The sequence below is a fragment of the Patagioenas fasciata genome, chromosome 1 (genome assembly GCF_037038585.1).
Source record: "Patagioenas fasciata isolate bPatFas1 chromosome 1, bPatFas1.hap1, whole genome shotgun sequence".
Taxonomy (NCBI): Eukaryota; Metazoa; Chordata; class Aves; order Columbiformes; family Columbidae; genus Patagioenas; species Patagioenas fasciata.
The window spans coordinates 30,864,310-30,882,312 of record NC_092520.1 but is presented as its reverse complement, the minus strand read 5'-3'; the positions used below and the strand labels follow the sequence as shown (position 1 = coordinate 30,882,312).

The following is an 18,003-nucleotide window of genomic DNA, read 5'->3' as shown; positions in this document are numbered from 1 at the left end:
GTTTGTTTGGAAAATATAACATTAAATTCCAAGAATCAAAGTTTCCAAGCAACCAAACCCTGCAAACAAAACTATTGTACATTATATTTACATCTTTGTTGCCTGGGAGTCCTGTCACTGCTCCACACCTCACTCCAAACACTTGCTAAAAGCACCGAATGGTTCTTGCAGCTGCAGGTGCCATGCAGATCAGGAGAGATCAAGTCACAAACATGTAGATCAGCGAGTTACAATTCTTGAGTGGCCGAGATAACGATGAGTAATCGAGAGGTGGTCGCTTTGAGCGTGGGAGGTGTGAGATTTGTAACCCGGGCTTCCACCTTGCAGCAGTTCCCGGAGTCCAGGCTGGCACGGATGTTGAATCATGATGACCAGGAATTTAAACTGGTGAATGGAGAGTTTTTTGTGGACAGAGATGGAACTTTGTTTAGTTACATCATGGACTTCTTGAGGACTCTCCAGGTCTCCTTACCTACTGATTTCTCAGACTACCAGAGGCTGCAGAGAGAAGCTGAATTCTATGGGCTCTATCTTCTGGCAGACGTCCTGAGCCAGGAACACTTGCTGAGGCCGAGGCTGGAGATCTTGGAAGTGCGTTTTTCTCTCCAAGAGATGCAGGCTTTTTTCCGGATCTTCGGCTCTTGCAGCACCACTGTTGAGACGCTAGCTGACCAGATCACTGTGTTTACAGGGCAGCAGTCAGGACAGAGCTGGAACAGCCCTTTTTCTTCTCAGAAACCACTCGTTCCCCTTCCTTTGGAAAGACCTTCTCATCACGACATGTTTTTTCAGTGTGGTACTGACTGCTCTGCTGGTGACCAGTTTGTGGCCAGGTACCTTCCTCGAGTGTGACTTCTCGTTACGGAAATGTCTTCACGACTTCCATTTCATGGAGTACATGCCAAATGCTAGCAAAGCTTGTCCTAAAGAAACTATCAGACAGCTGAGAGAAAAGAGAGATGTTCCCTTCTTTCTGCTAGTTTAATGTCATATTTTTTTCTAGTTCTGGAATACCCAGTTTAACTTCTGTTACACTGATTTGCCTGTTCTTCAGCTTTCTAAAATACCGTTCTTGATGCTCGTTTTTGAGTCCTCTTGGGTGTTTCTCTGCCCTTTCCTCCTTGCTTGCTCTCCCAGGCGTTAGAGTTTCAGGGTATCAATGACCTTCAGAAGACTTGAAAAACACAGAGTAAAATTAAGCAAAGGAAATGAAGTAGGCTGGAGAAGCCTACAATCTCCACTAGCTCATGGTTTTTCATATGGAAAAGAGGACAAAGAGAATGGCTAACCAGGGTTGAAAACACCAGTAAAACTAAGATGCCATTTCAGGGACTGGAAAGCTTTTGTAGAGCCTTTTAGTAGGGGGGAGGGAGAAGGAGTAGATTATTAACTATATGCTACACAGTAGGTTTTCTTTGAATTCAGAGCCAGGTTCTGTTTTTATTGCGATTACTGTATATCAGTGATTTTTGTGATAGCAGTATCGTATCCTAATGATAACTTACATTTTTAAAACAAGCTCTTACTGGATGTCCTTATTGTATGGAGACCTGTTCTTACTGTTTAAGAAAATGTAACTTAATTTGTCCTCTGTGGCTGTTAGGACATCTGAGATTTTATGGAAATTTCATTGAAATTTTTCCAAAAGAGTTATTCTCTCTGAATATATGAATCAGCACACCAGTCCTTTGATTATTAAAAAAAAAAAAATCAATAAAGATTATCTTCTAGCTTTCTTCACTTAAGCAAGTAGAAGAAAAGCTACTTTGCATTTGCGAAGTAACATACATTTATGTGCCAAACCTTAATTTTATAATGTGTTACTAATTTTAATGGACTAACAATTGGTTGAGTAGGTTACTTTCTGCAACTTCCACAGTGGGGGAAATATTTCTGATTCTTTCCTTTATTGCTTCAGACTTCGTAAAAATTTTCCTTTGTAGATCAATGGCAAAGCTTGTCTTGATTAATGAAACAAGCTGAGCTTGATTATGTTGCCTGCTGCATTTCTGTTGACTTTGTGGAGACATGGACTCTTTCACCTTTTTTGTGCTTTCCTTGAACGTTTGGTGTACTTTCTGTGAACTGCGGAAGAGTTTCACCTGTCAGCTTACGTATTTTGGAATGGTATTTTTACTTGACTTCTGTTCCTCCAAATGTCTGGATAGGTTCTTAAACTGTACTTTATATCAAGTAAAATCATTCCAGGCAATGTGAAAATGATTTTCATACTTGTTACCACAAGACCTGCTGTACAAGGTAACTTTACAATAAATGTCACTGTTTGTAGCGAGAGATCCCGTGTCATGACAGGTGATGCTGTTGGTCTGAATGTGGCTTCTCTGTCCCTCCCATCATTTACCTTTTCTTGAAAAACTTACAGCGCTATAGAGAACATCCCATTCACCTCTGTGCAATGAAACAAGGTGGAGTTTATCACAGCTATTTCTTAAGGAAGTTTTATTGAGATGCAAGAGAGGTGTTTCCTCTAATGCATAAGTGGACAAGCTGAGAATTACTGTTCTTATAACAAGTGAAAGAGTTGAAGTGTCCTTAAAGGAGGAAAAAAAAACCCAGAACCGTGTTTGCTGTAAACCTGTGCAATTGTGCTGACTTGCATCATCCGAGGACCTGGTTTGTTTCAAAAAAAATAATCTGATTCCATCCTTTAAGAAGTAATTAAAGCATGTTGTAACTGCTTTTTTCTTATTTCAGGTATGTTTCCATAAAGCCTGATGACAGAAAGCTCATTAATGGTACTAATGTGCTGGGCTTGCTGCTTGACACTTTATTCAAAAATGGATTTCACCTCATAAGTACCAGGACGGTCTCCAGTGAAGATAAAGTCGAATGCTACAGTTTGGAAAGGATGAAGAGGCCAGCGTGCCTTACACTCACGGTGAACCAAACCCCGGGGAGCTCCAGGGTTGCACAGGCAAAGAAAAGCCAAGTGCAGAAAGGGAAATAAAACTTTTTGCTTTCGTCTTTCGAAAGTGAAAGAGAGCTTTGGCAGTGCTAGTGGCCGTTTTTGCTGGGTTGTTTGAAACTGCAACTATTGAGGGAAGTAACAAACAAACACTTATTTTTTGAAGTATTCAGAAAAAAAAAATGGCTTTCTTGCCTTTTACTGCTCCACCCTCTTCAACTCTTATTTAGTCAGAGATTCAATCCTGGTTTTGTAGACCAGATTCCAGCATTTTCAAGAGTTTTTGTTTTTCTTTGTGGCTAAAGTTTTTATCAGTACTCGCAAAATATCAGCCATTCCTTCTAGAAAATAATTTTTATGTTCTATGCTAGTCTGTAAGTAGATTTTAAATACATGAAGCAATAAAAACTTGACACAACTGTCATCCCAGAGGTTTGGAGAAGTGACTGGAGGAGGAATGCAGACCTCAACGATTGAATATTGCTTCTCCTTTCAAAAGATCCACATACACTGATGCCGTCAGCTGAAAGGGGTGTAGTGCAAACATCCCATGTCATATCGCTGTGTGGCTCCAGACATGAGAAAGTGGCTTTGTGAAGCCACCACCAGTGTTTGTGACATAACGGTGTTACTGTCTCTTGCAGAATACCCCTCTGTCCTCTCCTCCTGCTCCAAAAGACATTAAAGCTGCTCTTCAGTGCTGAGAATTCAATGACAAAGGTCTTTGTGAACAAAGTATCAGTTAATTTTTAGAGCTTTAACTATAAAAAGAATGAGAATGTGATGATCCTTCGGATAGAAGAGTTAACACAGTTTTAAACAAAATAGTACGAAGGATTTCTTAACACTTTTTAAATGCAAAACATACTCGGGGGGAAGGCTTGGCAGAAGTGGCTTTAAAAGTCTTGGGAATGTTAACCCTGTACAATGCTTTGTAAAGATGCCAAAATTAGCTAAGGTACCAGGAGAGGTAAGCTAACAAGGCCTTATAAATTAACAATCTCTTGTCTTCCCTTCAAGGCAAGGAAAGAAGATAGCTTGCTGTAGCAGCCCCTGTGAAAATTGAAGTTTGAATTTTTAATTTTTTTTTTTAGATAAAGTGAAAGAAAATATGAAATATTTCAATTTTAAAAAAGCCTTGGAGTTTTACCCTATGCCATCGCTCATGCTCCATGACTTCAGCAAAACGAATATTTGGTACAAGCATTTCAGTAACTATTTACGATGGGCTAGTGCTGAACACTTTCTGGTTCCCCTTGTGGGTTAATTTTTATTCAGCACAAACCTCGCTCTATGAATTGAATATTTTGGCTCTGTAAAAATATACCAGTGCAAGTTCCTGTCCTGTAGAGAACCATACGTGCTTACCTGGACCTTGTGTGACAACGTACTGTGAGGCTACGCAGCTTTTTGAAGCGAAGCACACAAGCATCAGCCAGTTTGGATTCCCAAAGTTCTGGCGTTTGCCCTCACGTAGCACTGAACTGAGAAGTGCCACCTTTTGTCATTTGTGCACCTGCAGGAAATGTGATGAGGCTCTTACACAATGTTTTTGGTTGTGTTTTTCTTTTTTAACTGACAGTTGTTTAAATAAGTTTGAGAGCATGTGTATGTGTGTCAATAACCTGATAGAAATTTGGTGAAAGTGTCTGACTGAGACTGGTAGGATTACCATGGCTTTTAATTTAAGATAATTTGATATTAAGCTGGTTTGTCAAAGAAAAGCACCTTGCTGCATTTTGTTGTACAAAAAGTGGAAGCAGTGATGGTAGAGCTCCAGTTGTATCTTCAAGCTACAATTATATGGCAGTAATTACAGAGGAAGGGGTGAAAGCGTGTCTGTTTGCAGACAAATGCGTATAAAAATAGCATCAATTTACTAGAACGGTCTTCAGCTGGCCTGGGTGGCTTCTGCCCTTCGCTTTGCAAGATTATTTATGCTACAGTAAAGTGTTGCTGAACCAGGATCATGATTTTTCTGTGCCCTCTTTGGAGCACGTGCAGCATGCGTATTGCGCAGGCACCGAGGCAGTTATTTGGAAGTAGTGGCCAATATTTTTTCTGCACCTGCTCTTCTGAGGTCCTGAACCAGCAGGGATACAGCAGGGAGCAGCCTGTGGTGCATCAGCAGCAGAGTGGGTGATGCTGGTACATTTCCTGCTCTGCTCTGCACTGGTGCGGCCTCACCTGGAGCACTGTGTGCAGTTTTGGGCAACACAGGATAAAAAGGATATCAAGCTGCTAGAGGGCTATGAAGTTGGTGAAGGGTTTGGAGGGGAAGCTGTATGAGGAGCAGCTAAAGTCACTTGGTTTGTTCAGCCCAGAGGAAACTGGGAGGAGACCTCATGGTAGCTACAGCTTCCTCACAAGGGGAGGAGAGGGGGCCAGGTGCTGATCTCTTCTCTTTAGTGACCAGTGACAGAGCTGGAGGGAATGGCAGGAAGATGTGCCAGGGGAGGTTCAGGTTGGACATTAGAAAAAGGTTCTTCACCCAGAGGGTGGTGGAGCACGGGAACAGGCTCCCCAGGGAGGTGTCACAGCCCCAAGCCTGACAGTGTTCAAGAAGAGACTGGACAACACCCTCAGACACATGGTGTGAACTGTGGGGTTGTCCTGTGCAGAGACAGGAGTTGGACTCAATGATCCTTGTGGGTCTCAGGACATTCTATGATTCATTCTAACAGAACAGCTGTACACATAGAAGTGAATTTGGTTGATGGGAGCCCAGATTAGCTATGAGTCTGAGTCATTTTAAAAGCCTTCTGGTCAAAACCAGATGATGCATTAAACTGAGTACTTTCACCCAAATCTTGGCAGGTATCTCACTCTGGTATCTCCCTCTAGTATCTCATAACACAATCTCTGCTGGACCAGAAGTATGTTGTAAGTGACTTGGTCATGCTTTTACATTCAACAGAACCAGGAGCTCTGCTCACTCATATCTAGCTCTATTTTTGATTAAATAGGAACGGGATTTTGAAACATTTAGACATTTTTTCCAATGAGGCTGGAATTTGTGATCCCTGCCATGATCTACTTCAAGTCATTGCCAACTTTCTCAAGAGAATTCATTTTTCCTGGGAAGGTGCAGAAGTTGCTGATTTCAGTAAAGTTGCTGCTGTATTTGCCTTTTTACTCTGCCGTGGATTCAGTAAAAATGTGCAAACTGTTCCGCTGCTTGAGATGCTTGGAGTTGATGGCCGTAGTACTCACAGCCCTCAGTGAGCTCTCTTCTGCTCTGACACACAAGAGGACCACCAGAACAGTAAATTCACTAGAGGGGAAGGAAGCTAAAAGGTAAGAACACCATCATTCCGTCCTACACAGACTGAAGTTTACATGGCAGAAGTAGATAGTTTAAAAAGAGATAACAGCTTGCTGGATTTGCAAAAGGCAGATGATTCAGCAAGACACCACCTCATTTGTCTTACATTTTCTTTCTTATTTTAGTCACTTTTCCCTTTTTCATACTTGGATTTCATCCTGTATTTCTATATTTAAGACTATCAAGGGCTTTATCAATACAGTCCTCCGGTACCTGTTGGGTATCCTGACAGGACAAAGACACCACACTTTTTTCGTCCCACCGTTCTTGCACTGTGTTAATTTCCTTTCGTAGTATTTGATTATATTTTTGTGCTTTTAAGTAACTTTTTGTCTGCTTCTTCACATACTAGGAAATTCTCTTATGACCTTCTGATGTCTTTTGGTAACGTGTCATTTATTTACCACCTGAATTGTTCAGGAATCTGCTGATACCAGGGAGGAGAGAGTCTGACGTGAAACACTGTCCTGTTCTTTAAGTATTGATTTCAATATGAGAATTCAGGAGGGTTTTTATTATTTTAGGAAGTGAAGTCACTGCATTCTTATAGGTTCTACCACCAGTGCTCCTAAGATTGTATAACTGATTAAGAACAGAAGTTTAAATAAAGCTATTGCATTTTATACTATGCTTAGACTAAAAAAAGACTGATCTCTTAGTGCTGCTCTTAGTTTTTCCCTTTACTAAATAATTCCAGTTTTCACTTCCATGCATAGTTGAATCTCATGAAAATAGTAGAAGGTTCCACCCTAAGATGAAGTATATGAGGAATTAATAGCTATAGGGCAAAAGAATGATGCTGAGTAATTGCATCTTGCCCTGCTTCTACAGGCTTGCAAACAGGGCTAGTAACTTCTGACTTTGGAGGAGCTTTTCTCCACATTGGGCTGTTCCCACTTTTTACCTATTTTGGTTAGTTTCCACTTTTCCAGTGCTCAAAGGATAGCTCGTATAATCTGAACTGAGCAAGGCTGATGTGCTTTTTGTCTGTCCCTCGAAGCAAGAAGCCAACACACAGCCTGGGTGACACTCTGTTTTGATTCACAGCTGAATTCAGTAACAGCCACCAGAGTGGATCAGAAATCCTGTTTGAGATCACAATGAAGTGTTCATAACTTTGATTTTTTTTTTTTTTTTAATTTGTTCCCAAATTGCTGGAAAGTGTTACTGAATATTCATAGGGAAACAAGCTGGGAGATATCCAAGAGGGGGAGGGAGACTCTGCCTCTTACTCCTTCTCTCTGTTTTCTGCAGAACAATTGCCAGGTTTTAGCTTTACAAGGCTTATTTTTATTGATTTTCAACAATAAACAGTGGGAGTATCTACAATAAAAGGTTTACAGTGCATCACGAGGAAATACAACTCCCTACCAAATATTATATTGATCTATTCCCAGATGCTACTGAAACAGCGTATAAAAGCCCAAATCAAGTCCAGTGATGGAGAACTTCCTCTCTCTAGTGACAGATGTGTTTGACTGTTACGTCTTCAGAAAACAATAAAAAGGAAGGGAGTGACTCTGCTTCTTTGACCATATCTTCATCAGCCCAGTTAAATCTGTCAACTCAGTGTAATCCACATAAATAAAGAATTTGGGAACCAAGGGTACTGCTAGTGCGTCTGAAGATTCCCATTCTTTGAAGCTGCCTCTCCTGCTGCAGTCAGACCATAATTAGTCACAGAAGGCCTTGTTGTGATGAGTAAATGGATGGACCAACAGCAATGTGAATAGTCTGGAACTGGCTGAAGATATGCCTGGAGCCCTGAATATTCTCAAATGGGTGGGTGGGATGTAAATCACCAGTCATCACATAAAATACAAATAAATCTGACTTCTACTAAAAAAAATAAAAAAAAAGGAATGTCAATTTTCTAGACCACGGTGTAGTTTCTGCTGAAATAAGCCCCTGAAGTGTGATCTGATGTGTAAATTTTTTCCAAGAATCCTTCCTCCAGTTCTGCTCCGTTTCCATTCTAATGCAATGGTTCAATAATTGGTGACTTCTTTCTGGTCAGAAGGATGATGGATGTAGCCCTAAAGGTTAGAAACAGTAATGTGAACAAGTCTACTTAAGAGAATGAATTTAGGGCTTTGCTTTCTAAGCAAGTTTCTGCTACAGCAGTCAGCTGAGTGCTTGCTGAAACTGAAGAATTAAAAGTTGCAACATTGTTCCATCCCGATTCTCCATTGGGGGGAAAAAAAGGCAATAGATTGGAAACACAAAGTCTGGGGTTTTACTAGTAATTTGGAGTCAGGATCTCAACTTCCTTTGATTTTCAAAGGCAGTTTGTAGCTTTCATTGAGGGCCTTCTGAAAAGACTGGTCTATGGTTTTGGTTTTTGTTCCCCAGTGATAACTAAACTGAGTAATAAAATAATTGCTGACATACCATTTTATTGACGTTGTATTCAACAACAAACAAAAAGCATGCTGATTCTTATGTCCTTTAGTCTTTGCACCTTTTTACTAGCTCGCTGGTTGGACTGATCACTGATGGAACAGAGGCAAAGGCTACATGATAAGGGCAGGCATAGATCCCCAGGAGAAAGCAAATTCACTTATTTCCCATTACAGAGAGGGAGTTAAGGGATAAAATTCAGTTGGAAAGAGCTGCCGCCTTTGTGTGACCAAAGAGACACAATTTATTGTATTGAAGGGAGGACAGTTAACAGAGCTGTCAGAAATGTCAACGCCACTGGACAAGGAAAAGCAGAATATCTTATGGGGTGAATGAATGGGTGGGCAATAGCTGCTAAAGGAACGTGAAAACAACACAGAATGAGCGACTTGTGTTCATGATACTACAGGGCTGTTTTATTTTTTCCAATGTATTGGGTAAGTGGATCTACAGAACATCTTACACCAATGTTTTGCATACTGAAGAATGAAATTTCTCTCTCGGAGGTCAGTCCTGCACCTGCGCTATGAAGTGAAACACTGTAGGATCCGGCCATAAGGTGGGTTAAACACGTTGGTACCTCACATCTGGAAACAGAAGCTAGGCTTCTGGTGGCCAACCAGACAAACTCTGAAAAACAGGAAATCAGCACTGCTTTGGCAGTGCTGGGCTTATGAGCCTCCTGGATAATTACTGGATATGTACTGTTCATGGCCTTTGTTGCAATTCCAGTTGCGTTATGGTGAGGAGTAACACTATTATTAATAAGTTCCTAATTTTCCATAAACTGGAAATGTGTCTTCTGGAGCACAATGCTTTATATTTTGTTTTCCAAATTTGCAAATTGATCCTTAGGCCATACAATTTTCCTTTGCTACCTATTATTGTTCAAAACACTGTCTTCTGAAGATGGCATGGTAATCTGTGGATCCCCGGAACACATTAATGGCTTAATGGTTAATATGCCCATGATGAGTATGCAAATGAAGAACTGTAACTGCATGGTACCTGATGTAACTGAGATTCTTCTCCTAACTTTGGTTGGGCTAATGATGTTTTCTGCTGTTATTCAGTAAGAGCCTTCTTTGACAATTGAAGTGTCGTCGTGCGATCCATAAGCAGTCCCAAGATCTCTACAGATACATGTGGAAATGGAGGGGCAAAAGATCATCTTTTTGCTAGACTCATCTTTAATTTCAGATATTCTCTGCAGAACCTTGGCTGGAAAATGCACTAACCAACCACTCTGTTAGTTATAGCTTCCCCTACAAGCTGTGCTGTGGCAATCTCTTGTGCTTAGGTACTGAAAGCCTGACACATGCTCTCACTGAACCCCTAAGGTAGGCTTGGAGATTGAACAGAAAGGCTGAGTATTACATGAAATTGTACAAGGCTAATGGAACATCAGTCAGCTATGGCTTTCATCATCTGTGTTCTTTGGAGGCATCCATGCTGACTTCTTGTCTACTCCCAGTGCCAAGATTCAGCCATGAGTGGAGGGTCTAATGACAGTTTGTAGGAGTTCACATCTGGAACATCCAGGACACGAAGATGTGGATTTCTGTTCATCTGAAATAAGTGGTGACAAGCACACAGACCATTTACTGGAGGTGAGGACTCCTGTTGCAAATACCAAACAGTGCCTTCAGGCTGGGTGGATAACAACACGGAAAGAACTGTTCTGAAAACTCTGAGCAGAGCATTTTAACCTGGAGATGAAAGCCTGCTAGCTGACAACATGACTCCGCATCTGATCTTTCAGATGTGTGTATTCACATCTCTTGAGATATGGGAAAGGCAAAGTAAACACTGTATTGCAATTGAGTCATTACCCCCTTTCCCCCTCCCTTTTAAAAGACAAAGTGGAATTTATTTTCCATAGGAAGAGAAGTGATGTTACTAATATCTAACATGTTCTCATTAAAATGCCCTGGGACAAAACAGAGTCAATGAGTGACTAAAATAAAATACACAAGCCTGTCTCTGCAGCAGCTGGTAGGCACTGACCTGTTAGAAACTCACTTCAGTGGTTGAAAGGAAAAGGTAGAACATCCCAAATGTTCCAGATTAAACAGTCAGACACTGCCACATTGATGAAAGAAGCAAGTGAACTGCTACACACAAGGTTTTTTTTTTTTTTTCAAGTTTTGTGCTACTTTGCTGAAGGGCACATAGGTCTGTATGGTTGGAAAGCCTATGCTTCCTAACATCTGTGCTTGTGAACTGGGGTTTACTCTCTTGTGGACCTGAGAATAGCGTGTACAACCTTGTCTATACGAACAGATTGCAAAGCATTGAACAGCTGCTTGTACTTCAAAAAACCCAAAAAGAAATTGTCTATAAAGATGTCTGTCTCTGGAAAAGTTGTTATTGCTATAAATGGTCTCTACTGCATCATACGTAAATTCCTCCCTAGACATCCGTGACATTTCCTACCATTTTAAAGTAGTACCTACAAATATGAATTAATTTTAGCTTGTACAGCTTCATAGTCTATGACCCTCATTTTGGGAAGACAACTCTTTCTGCAGCAGAGACAAAACTTTGTCTTCTTTTTGCTCCAAGTGTCAATTTTGCTGTAATTGGAGACAGCTTTCCTTCCAGAGAAGGCTGTCCTGAGACAATGTTCTAGTCTGATGGCATTTAGTAATGCTTTTGGTATTTGGTAAAAGTGTCCTGCCAATTGGATCTTTGAAGGCTTTGTACTCATTGGGTGCAGGTAATGAGTCAGGAGCTGCCTTCTAGAGAGAGAAACGGAGAACAAAATGTGGACACAGATGCTACTCGGACAGTTGGTAACATAGCAGCAACAGGCTTTCTTCAAAGGCTGAAGTTGAGGGTCTGGATGGTACCTCAAGGACCCTTGGCCTTTAAGAAATGTTAATGAGAATATAGAGATGCTGAAAAATGCAGGAAGTTCCATCTCTATAAGCTGCCCTGTGTGAACTACACCTGACCTCTCCACCTAGCACAGAATGTCCAGCTAAAGAGAACCTCACAGAAGAACCTTTCAGTCCTCTTCTGGGTCTGACTGAGCACAGGAATATTTTCTGTGGAACTAGTGCCACAGGATGCTGGAAATTAATAGAAAATGATCTCTCAGTACCAGCAGAATAGAGAATGGTTGAATCAATACCGAAGGCTGGACATCCGTGGAGGCTTATAAGGGTTGATTCTGAGCCTGATTCAACAGCGAAGTGCAGGATTGCTGTCTGCTTTCAGCTGAATGATCCAAAGGTGATTAGACCTTATCAAAATTAATTTTGGTGTCATTGTTACTCATAATTTCTGCTCTAGCATCAAGGCTGCTGAGGGATTCAAGAACTGCAGACCACACACCACGAAATATCTAAGGTAATTACAACTCTGCGTCATCGGACAGTCTGCTGTTCCCAGGTTTGAGCTATGCTTAACTTCAGAAGAATTTATGTAGGAGAAAATCAGGATCTGTTTTGCAAATGTTCTGTTCCTTGTCACTCTCTAATCAAGGTCTAGCCATGTTAGGAGACTTGCTGACAGCCTAGAGCAAGAAGTGGGAACAGCAAAAGAGTTCTGGTCTTTCTCAGTGTTTCTGCTCAGGCAAACTAGAACCAGAGGCCAGGTGCCTGTATCACTTGTGACATCTTGAGGCAAGATATTTTACTTGCTCAGCCTTCTTACAAGATTCATGTGATGCTCATCAAGCCAAGTAAAATGCATTTTATGCAGGTAGTCTTTAATAAACACCACTAAATTACACAGCAAGTGGATGCTAGAGAGGTTGTGCTCATTCATAGGGTATGCACTACCACAGAATTCTCTCCCTAGGCGAAAGCTGTTTCTCCAACAGAAAAACAACAGAAACACCACAATTTCTAAAACTAAACCTAACTTTAACAGCTATTTAAATGGCAATATAAGTATAAATTAGTGAATGATAAAAGACTACCCGGTCTATCATTGGCTAATGAAAAGCTCTGCCGGTAGCCACCAGGGTAGAACAAGAGTTTGGCAGGACCAGTGCTGCTCTTGCACAATGACACATGGTTATTGCTGCCACAGGTGCTGCTGAACAACGTCCTCCCCTACGAGAATACCAGATGCAGGGGCACCAATGGCACGTGGTGCCTGTGTACAAATGCACAAACACACACACAGAGAAGAATTCCAAGTATTCTTAAAACATATTTGAATCCAGGAGGTTTTTTTTGTTTTGTCTGTGTAGTACCAAGGGGAGGATGAAAGAAATTGGCAAAGGAAAAGAAGCTCAATATAAATTATTTGGCTTTAATATAGAGGGTGACAGAGAAATTCCTATCCTGAGGACATGCTTTATGGGGAATCAGAGTAGTTTCACCAGGCCTAGATGTCTCAAAGGAAGAGCCTGTTGGCAGCCTGAGAAACTCAAACACTATAAATCACCAGAACCAGATGCTATTTTTAAAAGAACTCTGAAATAAATGTGAAAAAATAAAGATACAGTTAAGAATTTGTCAATTACCATTAAAAATATCCACTGCTCTGGACAACTGCTCATAGCTAAAGAGAAAAAGCTGCCGTTTTAGAGGTTAACTGCCTGAGGATACTTTCATAGCATAACATAGTGCCTTTCTCAGGCTACTTACTTGATGCCTGAATAAGCATAAAATAATGGGATCTCAATATCACAGCTCTGCAAGTAACCTTTATGTTCTAAGCTACTAGAACTGCTTCAACAAAATAAAAGTTACAAATACTGCAAGAGCCTTGAGGAAGTCCTAAAGTTTAATCCTAATTTGGAAATGGAGTAACCATTCCTCAGATGAGGAAAAGTGTCATTTTTCTCATGTGGGTAAGTTATTTAAATCTTCTTCCACTCAGAACAGGCTCTTATCAATTCCACTAACTTGGGAGGGAGATTGTAAACCTTTCTGAAAAATAAACCAACCCCCACAAACAGACAAAAACCACCACAAACAAACACCCCTCCTCAACCCTAAAACAAAACAAAAAAAATAAAGGCAAAAAGAGTGAAGGAAGGAAGATGTGAATCCCTTTGCTGGTTGTTGAACAGCCATGAACTTCTTTAATTCCTCCCTGCTTTCCTTTTTCAGCAGCTTTAGAGAAAATAGGAGCAGAAAGTAGTTTAAAGCCACCTTTACTGGTACTCTCTTTAGCAATAAAACCCAGAATTTTGGCATAATAGAGGTCTGTAATACAATTCACAAATATTCAGTTATCTTGGTGTTCATCTGCTGGAAACATAAGGTATTCCTTTAGTGAGCTTTAACAGGTACTTGCATTTATTTTATGCTCATTTTACTGTTACTTCAGGAAACATCTTAGGAAAAGAACTTGCAAGGAACCACACAGTTAGTCCAATAAAAGCAAATTCCACTACCCTTTGAAATCCTACCTGCAGCTTGCTTTCATCTGCTAACAGTAATACTTACCACTGCCAACAACCTTTGAACAAAACCGTTTTGTGATTTCTATTCTGTTTTGCACATATCCTTGATTTAACAAGAAAGATGAGGAACATCTGTGGGCAGCTTCCAGTGGGCACTTTTTCAGAAGCAGGAGATGTGAACTTGAATCCCCTTGGGCTTCTGAAGAACATGAAACTCGGGTTTTCTGTTTCTTGAGAGAGTTCCCTCACCTTGACACTGCTTCACCCAGTTTTTTAACTTCTTCTGATGGAATTTTGTGGGTCATAATGTTTAAGCAGCTCATTGGTCTGTCCCTGCCTTTCCCATTCTCTCTCTTTAACCACAGTTTTTATTCTTACTCTCTGCTGTTTTTGCCAAATGCTATACAATATCCGATTACAATCAATCTTTTAATGTGTACAGAAGGGGAAGGGGAGAAAGAAAGAGGTCTCAAGCACTTTGGCTTTCTCAGCATCATGCTACTCCTCTGTTCTGTGTTGTGGCAAAAGACTAATTCTCACATCAATTCCTCTACTACTGTTGAAGCTGTGGAGTTTCAGGCACAAATCTAATTCTTCAGAAGAACGTGAGCTTTGATAACCTAGGCCATACCTGTTCATCTCAGAGCAGAAGATCCTCCGAAGCAGAGTTCTTCCTGGAAAGTTTCCTCGGGTCACCTATTTCCACCCTTTAAGCACAGATGCATTATCAGATTCTAGAAAATAAGTGCTTGCATACATTCATGCAGTATCTACAGCACTCCATCACCACATGGATATACAGGACTATCACAAGGCAGATTTTAGGTTCCCTTCACAAACACTTAAAAAAACAAAAAGTAAAAACACCTAAGCAGTGTCCTTTCCAATATTTTAGACACGCATTTCTTTTGAAGAACAAGGCTTTTGGTGTCTAAACGCAGACTGAAAGTAAGCAGCTAACTGCATTGGTAGCAACTTAAGCCATTTACAAAAGAAGAGATTAAAGCAAAGCAAACATAAATTAAAAATACAGAAGCCTCTTAGTAAAATGGTACCTTGTTAAATAGCAGAATCTCTCAGAGACATGCTTGAGAGTCCCGCTCATTAAATAAGGCTGGAGCCTATGTCTGGCTAGTTCCCTGCTAGCTTACAACTTTTATGTTTTACAATCTAGTACTTGCATTATTGACAGAAGTTTATCTAAATATTTTGCATTAGCCAGGCTACAAATGTGACATTAAAGTATGCTAGTCTTAAGTTTGATCACAAGGACAAACTACTGTTCTACATTTTCATTGTGGTTCTTTAAAAATAAGCTTCTATAAAGACATTAAGAAACTGAACACAGAAACTCTATTTAATCAAGCTTTGACATTTATCTCATACACAAGAGAGATAAAACTTGATTCAAAGGTAATTTTTACAAACACACACATTTTTTTTTCCCCTGTTTGTGATATGGGAATGAAAAAATAGCTTTTTGAGTGCAATTAATTGCCGAATTCAAGCACAATTCACTTCTGGAACATCTACAACAATACAGCCAACAGGGGGCTGTCTGGCTACACAATGTTATAAAGTCTGCAGTGAAATCCTTTTCTTGACTGTACAACCTACCATCATCCATGCACACTTCCTAAAACTAGTTGTCACAGAGGTCTTTTAACCAATTTCATACCTCCGAAACAGTAGAGCTCTTTCTCTGCTACTTTTCATCTGATACTACTGGAAATTTCTTATTTTTGTGTCTGAAGATGAATAATATAGTTTATATATTTATTGATACATCTGAAAATAACAGATATTGCTTATTGGAAAAGAGGGGGACTTTCACATTGTCTTGATGACAGGAAAGGTGTGTCACATCTGTTTCCACATGCTAAGGACCTGCATCTGTATGAGCATTTTGGTGTTAGTTTCATATGTAGACACCAATCTTCTGTAAAGAGGTAGACTAAGATGTTGTTAGGGCTTTGATACTGATTTGAAGAGTAGATAGGCATCAAGAAAGGAAGAATAAGGCCTAGAATATTCCTTGCGCTAGATTAAGCAATGGAAATGAACTTTAATACTGGACTGCCATTCTTGAGAGTGGACGGAACATTTCCTGGGTGCCAGCACTGTTGCTCACATAGCAAACACATTTGGTTGGCTGATCTCATCAAAACTAGCCCAAAGTCATTGAGTGAAACCACCATGGAAATATCAGAGCCAGGCTAATGCGGAAAGAAACAGGAAGACTCCGTCAGTTCCGAACTTGCCTGGCTCAAGAATCACAGGACTGTAGAACCATAGTCATATATTGTTGTTGACTATTCTACCTGGTCCAATAATATAATCCCTCGAGTTTTTCTTCTGCCTTTATTTCAATAAAATATTAAAAATGTATACATTTTAGACTTTATATGTTATAATTTTTGCCTTATATAGTTCAAATTATAAAATACTAAAAAGAAAGTATTATAAAAGAGATTCCAAATTTTTTTACTTTTAAAACCACTTAGAAGTGTAAAAGCTGCTGACAAAAGGTTCCTTTATAGGTCATAAAGCCACATGTTAGCCCTGCAAAAACCATAGGGAAACGTGAAGTTTTCTCTTGATGGCTGTTCCTATGGCTATAAACAGCAGAAGAAAACATTATTCCTATCTCTTCACAGAAGGTATCCATAATGTAAGTCAGCCTGTAGCTACTCCGCACTGTATACTTAAGATTAAAGATTCAAGCTAGATGAATGCTGCTATAATTAATTTGTTAATTTCAGAAACTTTGAACATAGGGTTCAAATTTTACATTAAGACACGAAGCAATATCAGATAAATTCCATCTGATTTATTAACATAGAGCTATTACAAGTGAATCAAATTTGGAAAAAATACTGAGTTGTTGCACCTGAGAGCCATTAAATAACTTCCAACAGAAATAAATGGCTTAATTCAGGGTGAAAAAGTAATATTCCAGTGAATCAGCCCCCTCATGGAAAAATGAACAATGCCACTCATGCCATTACGTTTTCTCAGACACCTCTTGTTTCTGTTTATAGTTAAGCATTTTCTTCTGATACAAACTTATAACTACCACCTTCAAAAGGAGATTTACATATATGTCAGACGTAAGTTTTCCTTCAAACGCATTTTAAGCTTTATTTATTTATTTATTTATTAATAAAGGATTGCTGCTCTGCTTCAAGTTAAACTGTGGTAAAATAGTAGATCACCACTTTGGATATATTTCTGTCAATCATTTCTCATGACTTCTATGACAGGAGGTGGAGATAAAGAACATAATGAGAGTCTAAATGTTTCAAATTTCAATCATTACTGCTAGTATTGCTACCTGATTAGGAGAGACTTCCCCAACACTTAACAAGATACCATGATTAAGGAAAAAGCTGAAACATTTTCAGATCTCTATATCTGAATATCAACTACAGAACCACTCTTAGTCAGTAAAGTGTGCCACCTGTAGTATCAAGAAAACTGCTTTTGTAATTAGAAGAACAATGGCCTGTAGAAGTCCTGAATACATAGGTGTAAGTCACTTTGCATTTTTGAAGATGCACTGTTTACACCTGTGCATAAGAAATTAAGTGTTACAATTTAACTAGGTCACTCCTTCTGCAACATAGCTCTTCACAGGTAAATTCATTGTAAAATATGTTGAAGTTCAAATGTGAGCATTACCTTCAGTGTATAAAATATTTTGCAGAATATTGAAGGTTTTACTCATGAAACCACATTCAAAAAATGAGACAAGTGTTTAATTATAATAGCTATAGGTGCAAAAAATGGATCAGTGACAAGATGGGACACAAACCAGTATTTTAGAGTTCACAGAACTAGATGACTAGACCATGAATCAACAACGTGGAAACTCAGTTTCTCAGCTTGAGCTGGTAACAAGGAAAGTTAATTGCAGATCTGGTCTTTAAAAGATGCACAATCCTCACCTCTTCCTCTGTAGTCAGAGTTAATAAATAACATAGA

At 39.7% G+C, this 18,003-nt stretch overlaps 1 protein-coding gene and 1 long non-coding RNA gene across 7 annotated transcripts in view; one reads left to right on the top strand and one right to left on the bottom strand.

The window, feature by feature from the left end:
- The first annotated feature begins 56 nt into the window (after window positions 1–56).
- Window positions 57–6,879, top strand: KCNRG (potassium channel regulator). Its single transcript, XM_065860883.2, has 2 exons — window positions 57–833; window positions 2,716–6,879. Exons 1-2 carry the CDS (start codon window positions 256–258, stop codon window positions 2,966–2,968), a joined length of 831 nt encoding a protein of 276 aa, XP_065716955.1. The 5' UTR covers window positions 57–255; the 3' UTR covers window positions 2,969–6,879.
- A 639-nt stretch (window positions 6,880–7,518) lies between these two features.
- The window catches only part of LOC136115191 (uncharacterized), an 88,176-nt gene continuing 77,691 nt past the window's right edge, over window positions 7,519–18,003 (bottom strand). For 5 of the 6 annotated variants that reach the window (XR_011737826.1, XR_010653181.2, XR_011737829.1 and 2 more), the window contains 2 exons: window positions 14,651–14,726; window positions 8,294–10,220 (listed from right to left, as the gene is read on the bottom strand). This is a non-coding gene — a long non-coding RNA (uncharacterized lncRNA). The other variant, XR_011737830.1, reaches the window with a different exon arrangement.

What these genes read in the sequence shown, in the direction of transcription:
- KCNRG (XM_065860883.2), top strand. Translation starts at nt 256, where the DNA reads ATGAGTAATCGAGAGGTGGTCGCTTTGAGCGTGGGAGGTGTGAGATTT. An exon ending in GGTGACCAGTTTGTGGCCAG is followed by an intron (nt 834 to 2,715) that starts GTACCTTCCTCG and finishes TTCTTATTTCAG; the next exon opens with GTATGTTTCCATAAAGCCTG.